The following is a 16,379-nucleotide window of genomic DNA, read 5'->3' as shown; positions in this document are numbered from 1 at the left end:
CTTCAGAAGACCAGAGAGTGGAATAACACTTTATATGCTCTTGGTACTCTTTTTTTTTTTTTTTTTTTAAAGAGCATTATGATTATGAAAAGAGTTTTGTTTTGTTTTGTTTTTAAAACGGGATCTCCCCAGGCTGGAGCGTAGTGTTTTGAATATGACTCACTGTAGCCTTGACCTTCTGGGCTCAAGCAGTCCTCCTGCCTCAGCCTCCCAAGTAGCTGGGACCACAGGCACATGCCAGCACACCCAGCTAACTAAAAATTTTTTTTCCTACAGTCAGGGTCTTGCCATATTTCCCAGGGTGGTCTCAAACTCCTGGACTCAAGCAATCCTCCCACCTCAACCTCACGAAGTGCTGGGATTACAGGTGTGAGCCACTGTACCCAGCAGAAGAGTTTTGAGTACATGCTTTGCCATCTTATGCTATTTGTAACCTCATCTTTTATGCTGCTTCCCCCCCTTTTCAATCTCTTTTAGATTATAATTCCACTAAACACCAGTTTACATTCATGGGGCCTTTTAAGTTCTGGATTTCAGTACACGTGAAACTAATCCTGCCCCTACTACCTAATAATTGTGAATCTTTGGACAAATGACTTTCTGTTCATATTTTTCCTTTGAAAAACGGTGATACTTATCATACTTACCCATCTCATGAGTTTGTGCAAGAAGGAAATGCGGTCATGTGAGCAAGTTCTTAACATAATGCCTTGCACGTGGAAAGTGCTCAGTAACAGTCGGCTATGGTTGTTTGAGTCTTTGCCAGTCCATCCATTTTTGTTTTCTTATGTCCTGAAGTACATAAGAATCTAGCACTGTCTTATAGATACTTTAGTATGTGTTAATCTTGTTTATCCAAGAAGACTGTCAGCTCACAGTGGGCAAAGGCCATAACTTAAAATTATTTTCCATTCATAGTGTTTTTAGTGTATCTTAGGTATATAAGAGGGGCTTGGTAAATTTTTGATTATTGGTTGACTCTTTTTTAAAAAAATGTTTAACTTTTATAAAAACTGTTTCAAGGAGGGTACTCAAATGCCACACTTTTGTGACTTGCTATCCTTACCAAAATGAAATGTGGGTGGTGGGTTCCCTCTGAAGGCTGATAACAATGCCTTTAATCTAATCTTGCAAGGTGTGTAAATCACAAATCCCACTTGCTGACTCTCTGCCCCTGTCTGTCATGCTTTACCACAATGGTGAACAACAGCTTTGAATTATGCTAAATGTCAACCTTGCTGCCCATTAGTTGATTGCTTTCCATTCTGTAAATACAGGAGTTATGCAGAATTGATTGTATCAAAGTGATATATTTCAGGTTGTAGTATAATATCTTATGTACCTTGAATGCCTTGAAATTTCTATAAACACAGGTTTTGTAATTGTATGTGGTTTCTTAAAATCTTGGCTCTTTTTTCATCTGTCTCTTTTTTCATTTCTCCTAATACCATCGTATATTCTTAAACCCTATCTGGTTAGGCAGCTCAGCCAAAATTCTAATACTCATTAATCAGTGAGGGTATTAAATGCCCTAGTAAAACATCAATCATGTTGTATTAGCCAATGGAACTTTACTTTTTGTTGGAAGATATAAGTGTTTTCTTTTTAAGTATATCACTTCCACACATCAGACTGAAATATGCAGAGGTTATTGATCCGTAAAGTTTCCACTCATTTCAAGTTTTCAGCTTCATATTGTTCCCATGTTTAGGTTCAGTCCACTGTGGATCACTTATTGACCACCTGTGTCCTGCAGTGACAGTTTAAGATCTGGACCAATCCTAATTTTAAAAATGTTTTTCTACCCCATAGTCTCTTGCCCAAAAGCCTCCTAAATCTGATAAACAACTTCAGCAAAGTTTCAGGATACAATATCACTGTACAGAAATCAGTAACATTTCTTTACACCAGTAACATCCAAGCTGAGAACCAAATTAGGAACTCAGTCCCATTCACAATAACCACAAAAAGAACAAGATAACAGGAATACAGCTAACCAGGGAGGTGAAAGATATCTACAATGAGAATTATAAAACACTGCTGATAGAAATCAGAGATGATGCAAATAGAAAAACATACCATCCTCATGGATAGGAAGAATCTATAGTGTTAAAATGGCCATACTGCCCACAGCAATTTGTAGATTCAGTGCTATTTCTGTGACTTTTTTCACAGAATTAGAAAACAACTATTCTAAAATTTTTCTAAATTTTAAGGAAATTTTTAGAAAATTTTTTTGGAACCAAAAAAGAGCCCAAATAGCCAAAGCAGTCGTAAGCAAAAACAACAAAGCCAGAGTATCACACTACCCAACTTCAAACTATACTACAAGCCTATAGTAACCAAAACAGCATGGTACTGGTACAAAAATAGACACAGAGATCAATGGAACAGGTTAGAGAACCTAGAAATAAAGGTGCACATCTACAATCATCTGCTGTTTAACAAAGCCGACAATAACAAGCAATGGGGAATGGAATTCCTATTTGGAAAATGTTGCTGGGAAAACTGGTTACCCATATGCAGAAGATTGAAACTGGACCCCTTCCTTTTACCATATACAAAAATCAACTCAACATGGATTAAAGACTTAAATGTAAAACCTAAAACTATGAAAACCCTAGAAGAAAACCTAGGAACTACCATTGTGGATATTGGCCTTGGCAAAGATTTCATGATGAAGATTCCAAAAGCAATTGCAACAAAAACAAAAATTGACAAGTGGCACTTAATTAAACTAGAGCTTTTGCACAGCAAAAGAAACTATCAACAGAGTAAACGGGCAACCTACAGACTGAAAGAAAATATTTGTAAACTATGCATCTGACAAAGATCTAATATCCAGAATCTAGAAATAACTTAAAACAGCAAGAAAAAACAGACAGCCCCTTTAAAAAAATGGGCAAAGGACACCACAGACACTTCTCAAAAGAAGACATATGTGCGGCCAACCACTGTATGAAAAAATGCTTAATATCACTGATCATTAGAGAAATGCAAATCAAAACTACAGTGAGATACCATCTCATACCAGTCACAATGACCATTATTAAAAAGTTAAAAAATAACAGATGCTGGAGAGGTTGTGGAGAAAAGGAAATACTTAGCACTGCTGGTGGGAATGTAAATTAGTTCAGTCACTGTGGAAAGCATTTTGGAGATTTCTCAAAGAACTTAAAACAGAACTACCATTCAACCCAGCAGTCCCATTACTTTGTATATGCCCAGAGGAATATAAGTTGTTTTACCATAAAGATGCATGTGTATGTTCATCACGGTACTTTTCCCGATAGCAAAGACATGGAACCAACCTCATGCCCATCAACAGTGGATTAGATGAAGAAAATGTGGTACATAGACACCACGGAATACTATCCAGTCAGAAAAAAGAATGATATCACGTTCTTTGCAACAACCTGAATGGAGCCAGAGGCCATTATCCTAAGCAAATTAAAGCAGAAACAGAAAACCAAATACCACATGTTCTCACTAATAAGTGGGAGCTAAACATTGAGTACACATGGACACAAAGAAGAGAAGAATATATGCTGAGACCTACTTGAGGGTAGAGGGTAGAAGGAGGGTGGGGATGAGAAAACTACCTGTCAGGCACTATGCTTATTATGTGGGTGACAAAATAATCTGTACATTAGACTCCTGTGACACACAATTTACCCATGTAACAAACCTGCATACATACCCCCTGAACCCAAAATGTTGGAAAGAATAAATACATACATAAATACATAAATAAAATAAAATTTTTAAACTAGCTATTTTCCTAATTATATAGGGTTTTTCCCTTCCCTTTTTTGATTAAATTAAATTGATGCTCTTAAACTGGTGTTTCAAAATTATGTTTGTAGAGATGATGCATTTTTATTTACTGAGGTTACCTAAAGTTTTAGGAAGTCTACTTTAAAAAATTATTTACTTGGTACCTTTATTGAGAAGGAGTTTCAAGAGAAACACACTGAAAGAAAGGTAATTTTTAATGTATTGAACAAATATTTATTTTATACCTACTATGAGCCAGGCATTTTACGGTTGAGCTGATAACCATGGTAAACTCTGTGGTAGGCCTCGTAGAGTTTCCATTCTAACTTAGGAGTCAGGTGTTTTGTTCATTGCTTGGGCTATAAAAGATAAGTTTTGAGCTTCAGATAGAAGTTTAGAGTATTTTGGGGAATGTTAATCAGATGAAAACAACAGTACAATGCTATAATTAGTATAAAAACAGAAGGTTTTTTGAAGCAGCCTTTCTTCTGCATAGTAGATTCATTGACCTTCTCATTTAACTTCCTGGAATTCCACATAGCAATGACTCTTCTTCCTAAAAAGACAGGGTGTCTAGAATAGAGGGACTTTCAAGAGGAAAATCAAGAAAAGTAACAAAGGAACTGTATGCTGGGCAGTTGTGCTGACCTATTTCTTCTAAGATTAGGTTTTCATTATTTCAACTCAGTGATTTTTATTCATTTTAGACTTATGTGATGACCAAAGACTTGAATTTTTTTTTTCTCACCTTATTTTCTAGTAAAGTTTTTCTTGAAAACTTCCAGGAGCCAGCAGAAGTGGTTTCCCTGTCCTGCTCCAGCCTATCTCTGTATTGACATCTCTTTCTTTGTCTCTGTCTGTAATTACGAATCCAAGTATCACTACTTACATATCTTATAAGCTTCTACTATGTATGATGTTTTCATTTACTTAAATTGCATATTTTTCCTTTTATGCTTCTAATGGGATGACAGAACTCATTGAAGTATAAGAGGTCAGTGTTAATACTTTGAATGAAATAAATTCTTTACATTAATAAAAAAAAAACTGTATGAACAGTCTGAATTTTTAAGCGCTTGAATTTTTGTGAAGATCTTATCCTGGAGTGTGTGTGCCCCAGAGCATGGCCCTTTTGCAAAGATTACAAAGAAAAACTACGCATGCCAAAGAGAATTCCCAGTTTGAGAAGAAGCTGTGAGATTCTTGATATATGCATTCTTTTCAGAATTGAAAGCATAGTGTTTTGAAGCATTTATCTTCTTTGGTATTTCAGATTGACCGCGATATGGATGTCAATGCTGAAGAAGATGATGATGGGGAATTAGCACTGTGGTCCCCTGAAGTCAAGATTGTTGAACTAGTAAAAGATTGTAAAGGTTTGGGATTCAGCATTTTGGATTACCAGGTATAAGAACCTATGTAGAGGTGTTTTCTTTGGAGTGATTGGTTTGTATTAAAGTTATGTGAAGTAGTAATTGTTTAAGACCCCTATTGACTTAAGCAAAACTGAATCCCAAAGATGGGATATTATACTACTTTCAATTGTTATCTTTAAAATTAGTAGCTCCCTTACTGAATAAAATGATGGATTAATTATATAGGAACTGGACAATAAGGGAAGCAATAGTTATATATCTGTGGGTTAGAGACAGGATCTTGATGAACTTGTTTATATGGAGGACTTTTGTTCCTCAGCTTTATTCAGATATCTTTCACATTCACCCATTTTAAGCATACAGTTCAGTCGTTTTTAGTATATTCTCAGAGTTGTGCAACCATCACCACACTCTAATTTTAGAACATCTTCAACACCCAAAAAAGGAATCCCATACACATTAGCATTTGTTCCCAATTCGTACTCTCCTCTCCCTCCCCTTCACACGAAGGTTTATAGTTTAGCTTACCTATTAATTTCAATGTGCTTAAATAAATAGAAATGTTCTTGGTCAAGTTATATATTGTATTTATATTAATATATAATATCTATGTATATATTTATAGCTCCTCCAGTTATAACTAGGGTAAAGTTACTGATACATTTGGGGGAGGGAGATGTAAAAGGTCACAACAAGACATCTATATGTTATACAATTCTACCAGTTACTGTCGTATATTCAGAATGCTGATTATTTGGGGGAATTAAAATTGTTGCCAAGAAATCTCTTAACTTTTAAGATGCATATTTTACTGCTTTGGTGCTGCCTAAACACATTGTGGTTTAGTAAAGCAAAATGTGCTCTATTAAAGCACATAAAATGCCAAGTGATATTAAAAAATCAATTATTTAATATAATAAGGCAATCAGGAATAGATTAAAAGAAAAATAATTTGAGCATTATATGAGAAATATTAAATTCTTTTTTCTTTTTTTTTTTTTTTTGAGACAGAGTCTCACTCTGTCACCCAGGCTGGAGTGCAGTAGCATGATCTTGGCTCCCTGTAACCTCCATCTCCCTGGTTCAAGTGATTCTCCTGCCTTAGTCTCTTGAATAGCTGGGACTGCAGGCATCCACCACTACACCCGGCTAATTTTTGTATTTTTAGTAGAGATGGGATTTCACCATGTTGGCCAAGGCTGGTCTTGCACTCCTGACCTCAAGTGATCAGCCTTCCTCGGCCTCCCAAAGCGCTGAGATTACAGGCATGAGCCACTGTGCCTGGTCTAGATTCTATATTTTGGCAGTGTGATTTAAATTTACTGAAAAAGAAATCTATTTCATTTTTGCTGGCATAGTTCTGTGCCAGATAACCCTCTTCCTTTTTAGAATTTCTCTTTGGAATACTACTGAATGATAAGATGTTGATTCCAAATATTTTGGGAAATATATTTATCAAGAGATCTGAACATAGTTAAGCATTTGAAAGTCTATTAATATTATAGACTTTAATATTAGGGTATGTAAAACAAGTGGCGGGGACTCTTTTTTTTTCCTCCCCATTGTAGCTAGGTTATCTAGAACCACTAGGTGGTTAATAAATATTTGCAGAATGATTTAATAAAGTTTAGGTGAGCCAAAAATAGGCCTGACCTTTTTTTTTTTTTTTTTTTTTTCCTGTTTTGAGACAGAGTCTGACTCTGTCGCCGGACTGGAGTGCAGTGGCATGATCTCGGCTCACTGCAACCTGTGCCTCCCAGGTTCAAGAGATTCTCCTGTCTCAGCCTCCTGAGTAGCTGGGACTGCAGGCACGTACCACCATGTCCTCCTAACTTTTCTATTTTTCGTAGAGATGGGGTTTCACCATTTTGGCCAGGCTAGTCTTGAATTCCTGACCTCAAGTGATTCCTCTGCCTCAGTCTCCTAACGTGCTGGGATTACAGGCGTGAGCTACCGTGCCCAACCTAGGTTAGCCAAAATTAACTGGAATTGAATGAACAAATTTAATGGGAATTAGAGGCATGAGCCACTGTGCCCAGCCTAGGTTAGCCAAAATTAACTGGAATTGAATGTACACATTTAATGGGAATTTGTTAATAATTGATTTTGATAATTGGGATTTAATTTAGAAGACACCTTTCAGATGTGGTCTTAGATATTCAGGTATATTTCCATTTCTATTATTGTAGGAATCTCTATATGTTTGCATTCTTATATAATAAATATTTATGTCATAATGGTTGCTCTGATGCTCTTAAATGACATTATATGTAGGTTTTGTATTTTGAATATTGCACATATTAAGGCAGAGAAATGTTTCAGAACTCAAAAACAATTCAGTAAAGGATGAAAAGAAAAACTAGATGGTCCTTAAGAATTTAATCCCTAGTTAATAGGAAAACACCCTTCTGAGCTTTACACTTAAAAACATATATAGTTAGTTCTAAATGCAGAATTTTTTGTTCTTCATTGCGTTCCTATAGGTATGTTTAGTAACTTCTATTGCATTTTGAAATTTTATTTTTAATTTATAAAATTCTAGGATTTTCCTTTTCCTCTCATTTACCTCACAATCAGCAGCACACATACTGACATTTGCTTTTGTACAAATTATATAAAGTAATTTTCTGCCAACAAAGGATTAGATATTCTTTTTGTCTTTGTGTTTCTTGTAGAACATAACTACTTAATTTCCTAAAGTCCACTTTGATTCAAATTAAAGGGCTCATCTTATTTACTTCTACAGCTAAACCTTGGGGCAGGGGGAGGGGAACACTTTCAATCCTAACTTGGATACTTTTCTTAAGTCAGTCTTAAGTTTATTTACAGATATGTACAGCACATTTTTCACCATTTGTCAGTGGTACCTAGAACTGTTACCTACTATGACATTTAGATGATAGGTAAACACAATTCAAATTTCGTTTGGGGCAACTTAATTAATCGGTTATACCGTCCCTTGTTGTAATTAGGTAATAAATTCTAAAGTTCAAAAATATTTTTTGCAAGACCAGTCAAAGGTTTAGCAAAAGCCATGAAAGGCCACATCCCTGGCTATTATTGCATTTGGCGTGTCCTGTATGAATTTATTAGGTAGCTGAGGAGGGCCAAGGCAAATTCTTGGCCCGCCAGGCCTAGCATGTTCAGAACAAGAAGTACTGCAGAAACATTTAACTACAGAGAGAAAGTATTGGTAGAGGGAGAGAACTTTTAGGTTGTAAAGGGCTTACTTAGCATTATTGAAGAGATTGAAAATTTACTTTGGAATATTTCATTTCAGTTAACCACTTTTCTCATGAACAGCCTTTTCTCTAAGAACTTTTTGAAGAGCCTAACAAAATAACATGCATCTATCTCATTGATGTTTATGTACCTCCTCGTTTATAAAATGGAGATAGTAATGTCTAGCACAAAGGATTGTGTGGATTAAGTGAATTAGTGTGTAAGGAAATAGGAAATGTCATTATGGAAATGTATTAACAATTGTTCAGTTTAGAAAATAAACACAAAAGTTTTTGATACTATCCTCAAAGGTGGTACCATACTATGTTTGTAGTCTATCAATTCTTTAACTCTCTAGTTAGATTAGAAAAATTAATAAGTAGATATCTTTGTTTAGTGAAGTCTAAATTTAATTTTTAAATTGCATTCTAAAATGCAGCCAATTCTTGGTGAGCCATATGTGAATTACCCAATTGTGAATTATTGGCCAGAAGTTTGCTTTTTATATAAATTGAACTGAACTTTAGGAAAAGAGACCAGGTGCAGTGGCTGACACCTGTAATCCCAGCACTTTGGGAGGCCAAAGTGGGCAGATTGCTTGAGGTCAGGAGTTTGAGACCAGCCTGGCCAACATGGTGACACCCTGTCTGTACTAAAAAATATAAAAATTAGCCAGGCATGGTGGTGCACGCCTGTAATCCTAGCTACTCAGGAGGCTGAGGCAGTAGAATCCCTTGAGCCTGGAAGGCAGAGGTTATGGTGAGCTGAGATTGCACCTCTGCACTCCAGCCTGGGAGACAGAGCGAGACTGTCTTAAAAAAAAAAAAGGAAAGATGAGTGAGCAGATAAAGGAGCTTGAGTTAGTCTATAGAACAATAGGGTAGCGCTCCGGACAGGTCAGTGACTCAGAATATTGATGGAAGGTGTGTAACTGAGCAGAGAAAAGAGGTATGCCTTTATACCTGAAATGATCAGCTGAGTCTGATACACAGTTCTACAACTCAATCATACGGCCAAAGTACAAAGTGCAAACATTCATTTCATGAAAGGCATTTTGAATTAGATTGGGTCAAAGGCAAAAGAGAAAGCAACAAGGAAGACAATAAATATGATTAGGTTGTAAGTCTTTTTCTTAGCTCTTAGGGTACTGTGGCAGTAACTTTGTTGGCTATTATTTGAACAGAGGTAGAACATCTGTTAGTCTCAAGTATGCCCAGCCATTTCATATGGTGGCTAGTTAAAATCCCACTCTATGTGTGCCATATTAGAAGATTCACTGATCTCCATTGTCATGCCTTAGAGGATTGTGTCATGGCAAACAATGGTATGTAATTTGTCAAGAGCATGAGTATTATGGCTTGACTGAGTACTCTGTTTCTAAACAACAAAACTTCAGAAGTTAGGTTATAAGTTTTTGTACTGTAATTTCTTGCCAGTTTGTAGGTGAGGTTTTTATATTATACCTTAGTTATCTCTGTCTTGTTTCCCTAGTATTTAAGTGTAATGTCTTTATTCCTTAGACTATTGTCTCTGTGGAAGATTACTGATACTCGCACTGGTTTTAATACCAATGTTAGGTAACATTTATTGAGTGTTTACTGAGTGCCAGGTAATGTTCTAATTGCTTTACATATATTAGGCTATGTATTCCTCACATGAACCATATGAAAGAGATACTCTTATTGTTGTAATTTGAGAAGTGAAGAAATGGAGGCACAGAAAACTTAAGTGATTAGTCCAGTTCATACAGGTAGTATATGGTAGAACTGAAGCAGTTGGGCCCCAGGTCTTTTTTTTTCTTTCTTTTTCTTCCGCCGCCTCCTCCTCCACCAGGTCTATGCCTTTAACCATCATACTATACTGCTCTTTTCTTTGTGAGTGCTATTTCCATGTGCATGTTATTATAGGGCATAGTAAATTTATTACAGAAGACCTTTCTGTTTTTTCAGCTTGTGAAAAATTTCATATCTTAAAAACTAAGCTACTAGATAGTATTCTCATTTTTCATGCTTATATGAAAGTTTAGCAAGTATTAAAAATTAATATAGTGTGCTCATATGCATTGTGTAAGAGCTAGTTTTATTGCTTCAGAAGACAATCATTGCAAGTTTAAGAATCCTAAACTAGTGCAAGTAATTTGTTGTGGGTTAATGTTCAATAATGAAACAATTGTTAGGTAGTCCACGAGTCTGTAATTCTTAATTTCCACCAAAAAGCTTGAAAAAAAAATTAGAACTGTATGGATTTTACCTTCAGTTGACCTTATAAATTAAACATGGCAAGTAGATATTTTCTGGTGTTTTGATTTATGTTGAACTTTGAATAACCCCTCATGATTATAATTCACTGGAAATGTTTGACATTAGCCAATTTTTGAACATTAGCCATGATATTGCCATCCTTGGTACTTTTTGAATTTCAGAAGATAAAATTTAGAAGATAAAATTTATTAACCAATAATTCTCCTCCCTCCTACATCCTATTGCTCATTCCTCTCCCCTCTTGAGTGACTCAATTTTTGCCAAAGCAGATATTTTTGAAACACTATTTTTATCTCTCTCAAAGTCTGAGAGAGATAAAAATAGAAATCATAATAACTAGCCATTGGGAGGTGATTCATATGTAAATACTGTTAGTAATGCTTTAAAAATTTATTTGAAACCAAAGCCAAACAGTGACTCATTAAAAAGAATAGTGGAAATATTTCTCCCTATAAAAATTGACAGTTATTAATTTTTCTTAAAAGAGGAAATGGGTTATAAAACCAAAATATAAAATATTGCAGTATTACTGAGTCTTGAATATAGTATGTCTTAATATTTGTGCAAAACATTTAGTGTGTAGTTTTGACTGCCTGTTAACTCTATTAGAATTCTCTTTTTAAAAAGATTTATAAAAGTTGTAGGAAGGGATTGTATACATTTTATGTATGTCTTTAATTGTCCTTTTCCTTATCCTATGCACAACAGAATGACTTTCTGAGCACATTGAAAATGTTTTAAAAATAGGTAATACGTACATATGGCATAAAAATTCAAAGGTGTATAAAGATATCCTGTGACATGTAAATCTACCTCCGACCATAATCCCTTACTTCTTCCAGGTAAAAAACCTCTGTTTTTCTTGTCCATCCTTCCAGAAACATTTTATATATACATGGTTATATAAGTAATAGTACTTAATTGTTAATTTTTAAAAAATTTTGACATATAAATGGATTATATGTCAAATGGATTACATACACACTTTAAAGGCTCTGTATTTTTTTCTTAAAATTATACGCTCTTTCATTTAGGTATTTATAGAGCTACTTCTTTTTAATGACTAAATAGTATTTTTATTGTTGACATTCAATAATTTATTTCATCAGCCTTCTGTACCCAGTTGGTGGGTATTTTAAGTAGGGCTTTAGTGGATATTTTTGTGATACTCTTTTGTTAAAAGGTGGGAATAAATCTTGTGATAGGTAGGTGATAAATTCCTAGAGGTGGAATTGCTCATCAGAAGAGCATACTATATCTTTTTAAATTTTGGTACATATTTACCAAATAGCTTGCATTTAACAGTTTGTGAGACTCACGTATATTTAGACCACTTAAAATGGATCCTTTCTTATGTAGAGTTATTTCTTTGTTCAGATAATTCTCATGGAAGATAGTATAAGCAGGTGTGTAATTCATGAATTTGCTAATGGTTTCCTATGATGTGGACAGATTAAGTGATAGCAATATATAACTATCAGTTTTGTTTCAACTTTATATATGGCAGTAATTAATTTATTGGCCTTTGTAGCTAAGTGCGCATAAAGTGTTTACATTCAGACTATGATACTAGTGCCCCAAACTCTATTTCTATTTCTTCCACCAAATTTTATTTATTTATTTATTTCTTCTTCCAGAAATTTTAATGTTGTTTTACCTTTGTTTATTAGAGAATTTAGCTTTAAAGTGGTGGGGTTGGGGGGAGGGGATTAGGACTTTAATTTTTACCAAGAGATTTGAGAATTTGAGTAAATGCTAGTATCAGTATATAGTGTTCAATAGCCTGTTCACGCCTCCTATCTTCATGTTTATCTTAGCTAATCAGTTTACAGAATGTAGGATTTAGCATTTAATAGATATCGACATAATTTTAACACATTAGTGGTATATAGAGTGGTAACACTATAAAGTCAGGTATGAAACCATATTATTTCCAGAATCTAAAATATAAAGCATAGGCATGTACTATAAGTTATTATACAGTTTCACTTTAATGCTCAAGGGATCTTGTAACATGGCCACTGACATCTGGGGTTTTTTTTCCTCTTGCCTTTTTTTTTTTTTTTTTTTTTTAAGAGCTCTTTGGGTCCACGTCACATATGTAAGATATTGGTACTAAGCAAAATGCAGTCAATCTGCTACTAATGGCAGTATCTGTAGTCTTGCAGGTATATCGTATGCCTTACTTTTAAACAAACCACACGGCTGCATTTAAAGGTCACTTTTTGCTTGACAGAACTTAGGGGAACTGATAAAGGCTACTTTTTGCCCATCCCTGATTCCTATCCACATTTATTTTTATTAGTATCAAAGTACTGTAAGTTCCATTGCCAACTGGGCTGAAGATTTCTTTTCACAGAGGATTTGCTTCCTTTCCCTCTATGGGAAAGTTCTGTATCCTTTAAATCATTTTAAGCTGCTTCATTTGAAAAATAATTCTTAGTAGTGTGCTCATGGAGTGGATTGATTGTGGCTACTGGGGAAATTCTCTCATGGCTTAAATATTGCTTTTCAAGCCTGCGAAGTGGGTGAATGAAGGGAGCCCACTCCTGGTGTGTGCAGTTTGTAGTGTGCTCAGGATGACGACTGACTTCCAAAAACCTCAGTGCAGCAAGACTAAAGGCATCAGGAGACCAGAAGCCACTTAATAAGAGATCAAAGGGGCTGTGTGTATATCAGCTTGAAATCCAGATAGTACAGATCAAAAGCTTGCCTTAGTGAGGCAGCTGCAGGGGGATGAAGTTAGCAGGAGGCCTCAAAGATCTTAAGTTAGGCCTGATGTTGAACTTTGCAGGGATTTCATGGCTTTGGAATACGAATTTGGCAAAAAATCCCATTGTGTCTAGTAGGGGCAAAAGAGAATAACAGGCAAGCAGCAAATGCTTGTCAGCTTTCTCATAGGGTAGCTTTCCTTTTAACACATGTTTATCCATGACAGTTTCTGCTCCATACTTGAAGGCATTGCTGAGGAGAAGAGGATCCTGAAGATGGTGAATCTGCTGTATTACCTTTAGTGAGTGTTTCAGACATGGCCAAACTATAAATATCAGTGTTTTTGGAATGGCCATGGAGAGCTAAAATGTGGGTGTAAAGGTGCTCAGCTTTACTGCCATACCTCGTAATCACCTCTCTCCTGCAAAGTGCTCAAGATATTCCAGGAAGTGAGTGGGTATTAGCCTGGCTATGCATCTGTCTCAACAACTATTTAAAAAAAAATGAAAAAGAAAAAGGAATGGGAATCGTTCATCTAAAGAAGAAACTCGGTCCCCAGAAGTGTTTCATCACCAGTCTTCTACCTGTAGCAATGGGTGTGTTTTGGAGTTCCCACTTGAGTGTGATGCCAGTATTAAGAACCATGGTAGTAGATTAAGTCATAGACCTCCCTAGAGTGTGTCAGAGTGATTGAATCAGATTAACAAATAGGTATTGGGAATCTTGTTCAAGGCGTGATGATTTGTGCTGCTTCGCCCTGTTTATGAGTGTCATTTGGAGCAGGCAGTGATCCAGAAAAGCCAGGCTGTCCCAATGAGTGCCAGGAAGTGGTGCTGCCTCCTCCTGGTACCAAACGTCTAGTCTGTGAATGATGCTTGAAAGCAGATTGAGTTGACTGGCTGATTCTTACACACCAATTCTAGGGCTCAAGTTTCCCTTTCAGCCCTTTCCTCTGTATTTTATTTTAATCTGATATTACGTTTATCAGTACAGCAGTGAACATACGGTGTGGTTAAGAGGACTAACTTACGAGTCAGAAAGGGCCCAAATGTCCAGGTTTGCATTCTGGATATACTCCTGGGACTTTGGCAAGCTTGTTAGTCTTTCTTATTCTCTGTTTGCTAAAATGATAATATCTAAAATAAAAGTAATGTTTGGTTTATAAGGTTACAAGACTAAATAAAAAGATGAATATAGGCTGGGTGTGTTGGCTCATGCCTGTAATCCCAACACTGGGAGGCTGAGGCAGGAAGATTACTTGAGGCCAGGAGTTCACTGTCTCTACAAAACCAAAAAAAATTAGCCGGGCATGGTGACGTGCACCTGTAGTCCCAGCTACTCGGGAGGCTTGAGCCCAGGAGTTCGAGGCTGCAGTGAGCTGCAAACACACCACTGCGCTTTAGCCTGGGTGACAGAGTGAGACCAGGGCTCAAAAAAAAAAAAAAAAAGCATATAAATGCCTGTGCTTTTCTTAACAAAAAATAATAAGTATTTACTGAAAAAGGATGATGATGAAGATTTTCAAAGATAGAATCTGGGTAGAGATTTGTTATGCTTGTTATTCATTCTCACCTTTAAAAGATATGAGTCAGTATGGAGACTATAAAAATGAAAAGATATACTCCTATATATAATAAATGTTTGCTGAGCATCTCCTCTTCTAGGTATTGTTCTAGGCACTGGGGAGCTAGGAGTGAACAAATTAGATGAAGTCTGTCCTCATGGAGTTTAAATTCAATTTGGAGTAGACAGACAGTGGACAAATAAGCATATATTACAACATTAATAAAGAGAACAGACTTGGTCACAGCTCTGTACAACATGTTGTAATTTTAACAATGGTGAAAGTAAGACTGAAAGAGTCGCTAAATGTTATTTCTTGGGATCCAGAGAGGCCTCAGGGGGGAATTGAGGTCTGCTGTGTGGACAGTAAGGGATTGGACATTCCAGCCACAGTGAATAATCCAGAATTAATAAGTTAGTCCTGATTTCATGTCTTTATTTTCTTTTGCAATTATTTTCCTTAACTTTTAAATTTTATTTCTTTTAATGAAAAATCCTTTGAAAACTTTGTGTTCTGATTTCTTGTTTGGAAAACATGGCCACATGGTTTACTAGCTAACAGTTATGTACTGCTTACAGTTCCCTCTTTTTTGAGGTTTCACTTTCCATGGCATCAATTACCCACAGTCAACTGCAGTCTGAAAATACTAAGCTATTTGTGAGAGAGACCATATTCACATAAATTTTATTACAGTATATTGTTTACTTGTTCTTTTTTATTATTAATTTTATTAATCTCTTACTGTGCCTAATTTATAAATTAACCCTTATCATAGGTGATATTGTTTGCCTCTGTGTCTCCACCCAAATCTCATCTCAAATTATAATCCCCATGTGTCAGGGGAGGGACCTGGTGGGAGGTAATTGGATCATTGGGGGAGGTTTCCCCCATGCTGTTCTTGTGATAATGAGTGAGTTCTCACAAGATCTCATGGTTTAGAAGTGTGTGGCAGCTCCCCCCTCATTCTCTCTCTCTCCTGCTGCCATGTAAGATGTGCCTTGCTTCCCCTTTGCCTTACACCATGATTGTAAGTTTCCTGAGGCACCCCCCACAGACATGTGGAACTGTGAGTCAATTAAACCTCTTTTCTTTTATAATTTACCCAGTCTCGGGTAGTTCTTTATAGCAATGTGAAAATTGACTAATACAATAGGTATGTATGTAAAGGAACAATCATAGTATATATAGGGCTTGGTACTATCTGTGGTTTCAGGCATCCACTGGGGGTCTTCAAACGTATTCCTTATGGATAAAGGGGGACTACTGTACTCTGTGTCAGGGATTGTTTAAAACACTTTAGGTATATTGACTGATTTAATGTTCTCTACAACCTCCAAGCTATAGGTCCTGTAGTCATCCTTGTTTTATGGATAAGGAAAACTGATGCTGAGGTTAAGGAGTTCGCTCATTTACCCAGTTAGTAAATGGAGCTGAGCTCCTGAGTCTGTGGTTTTGTCAGGTATAATC

The 16,379-nt window shown here is 36.0% G+C and overlaps 1 protein-coding gene across 8 annotated transcripts in view; it reads left to right on the top strand.

The window, feature by feature from the left end:
- PATJ (PATJ crumbs cell polarity complex component) overlaps positions 1 to 16,379 on the top strand; it is a 409,036-nt gene that overhangs the window by 93,039 nt on the left and 299,618 nt on the right. For all 8 annotated transcript variants that reach the window (XM_038000719.2, XM_038000715.2, XM_038000710.2 and 5 more), the window contains one exon: positions 5,051 to 5,182. In XM_038000719.2, coding sequence (XP_037856647.2) covers positions 5,051 to 5,182 — 132 coding nt within the window. The remainder of the gene's footprint in view (positions 1 to 5,050; positions 5,183 to 16,379) is intronic.

Source organism: Chlorocebus sabaeus, chromosome 20 (assembly GCF_047675955.1).
Source record: "Chlorocebus sabaeus isolate Y175 chromosome 20, mChlSab1.0.hap1, whole genome shotgun sequence".
Classification (NCBI taxonomy): Eukaryota; Metazoa; Chordata; class Mammalia; order Primates; family Cercopithecidae; genus Chlorocebus; species Chlorocebus sabaeus.
This window is presented reverse-complemented; position numbering and strand designations above follow the sequence as displayed.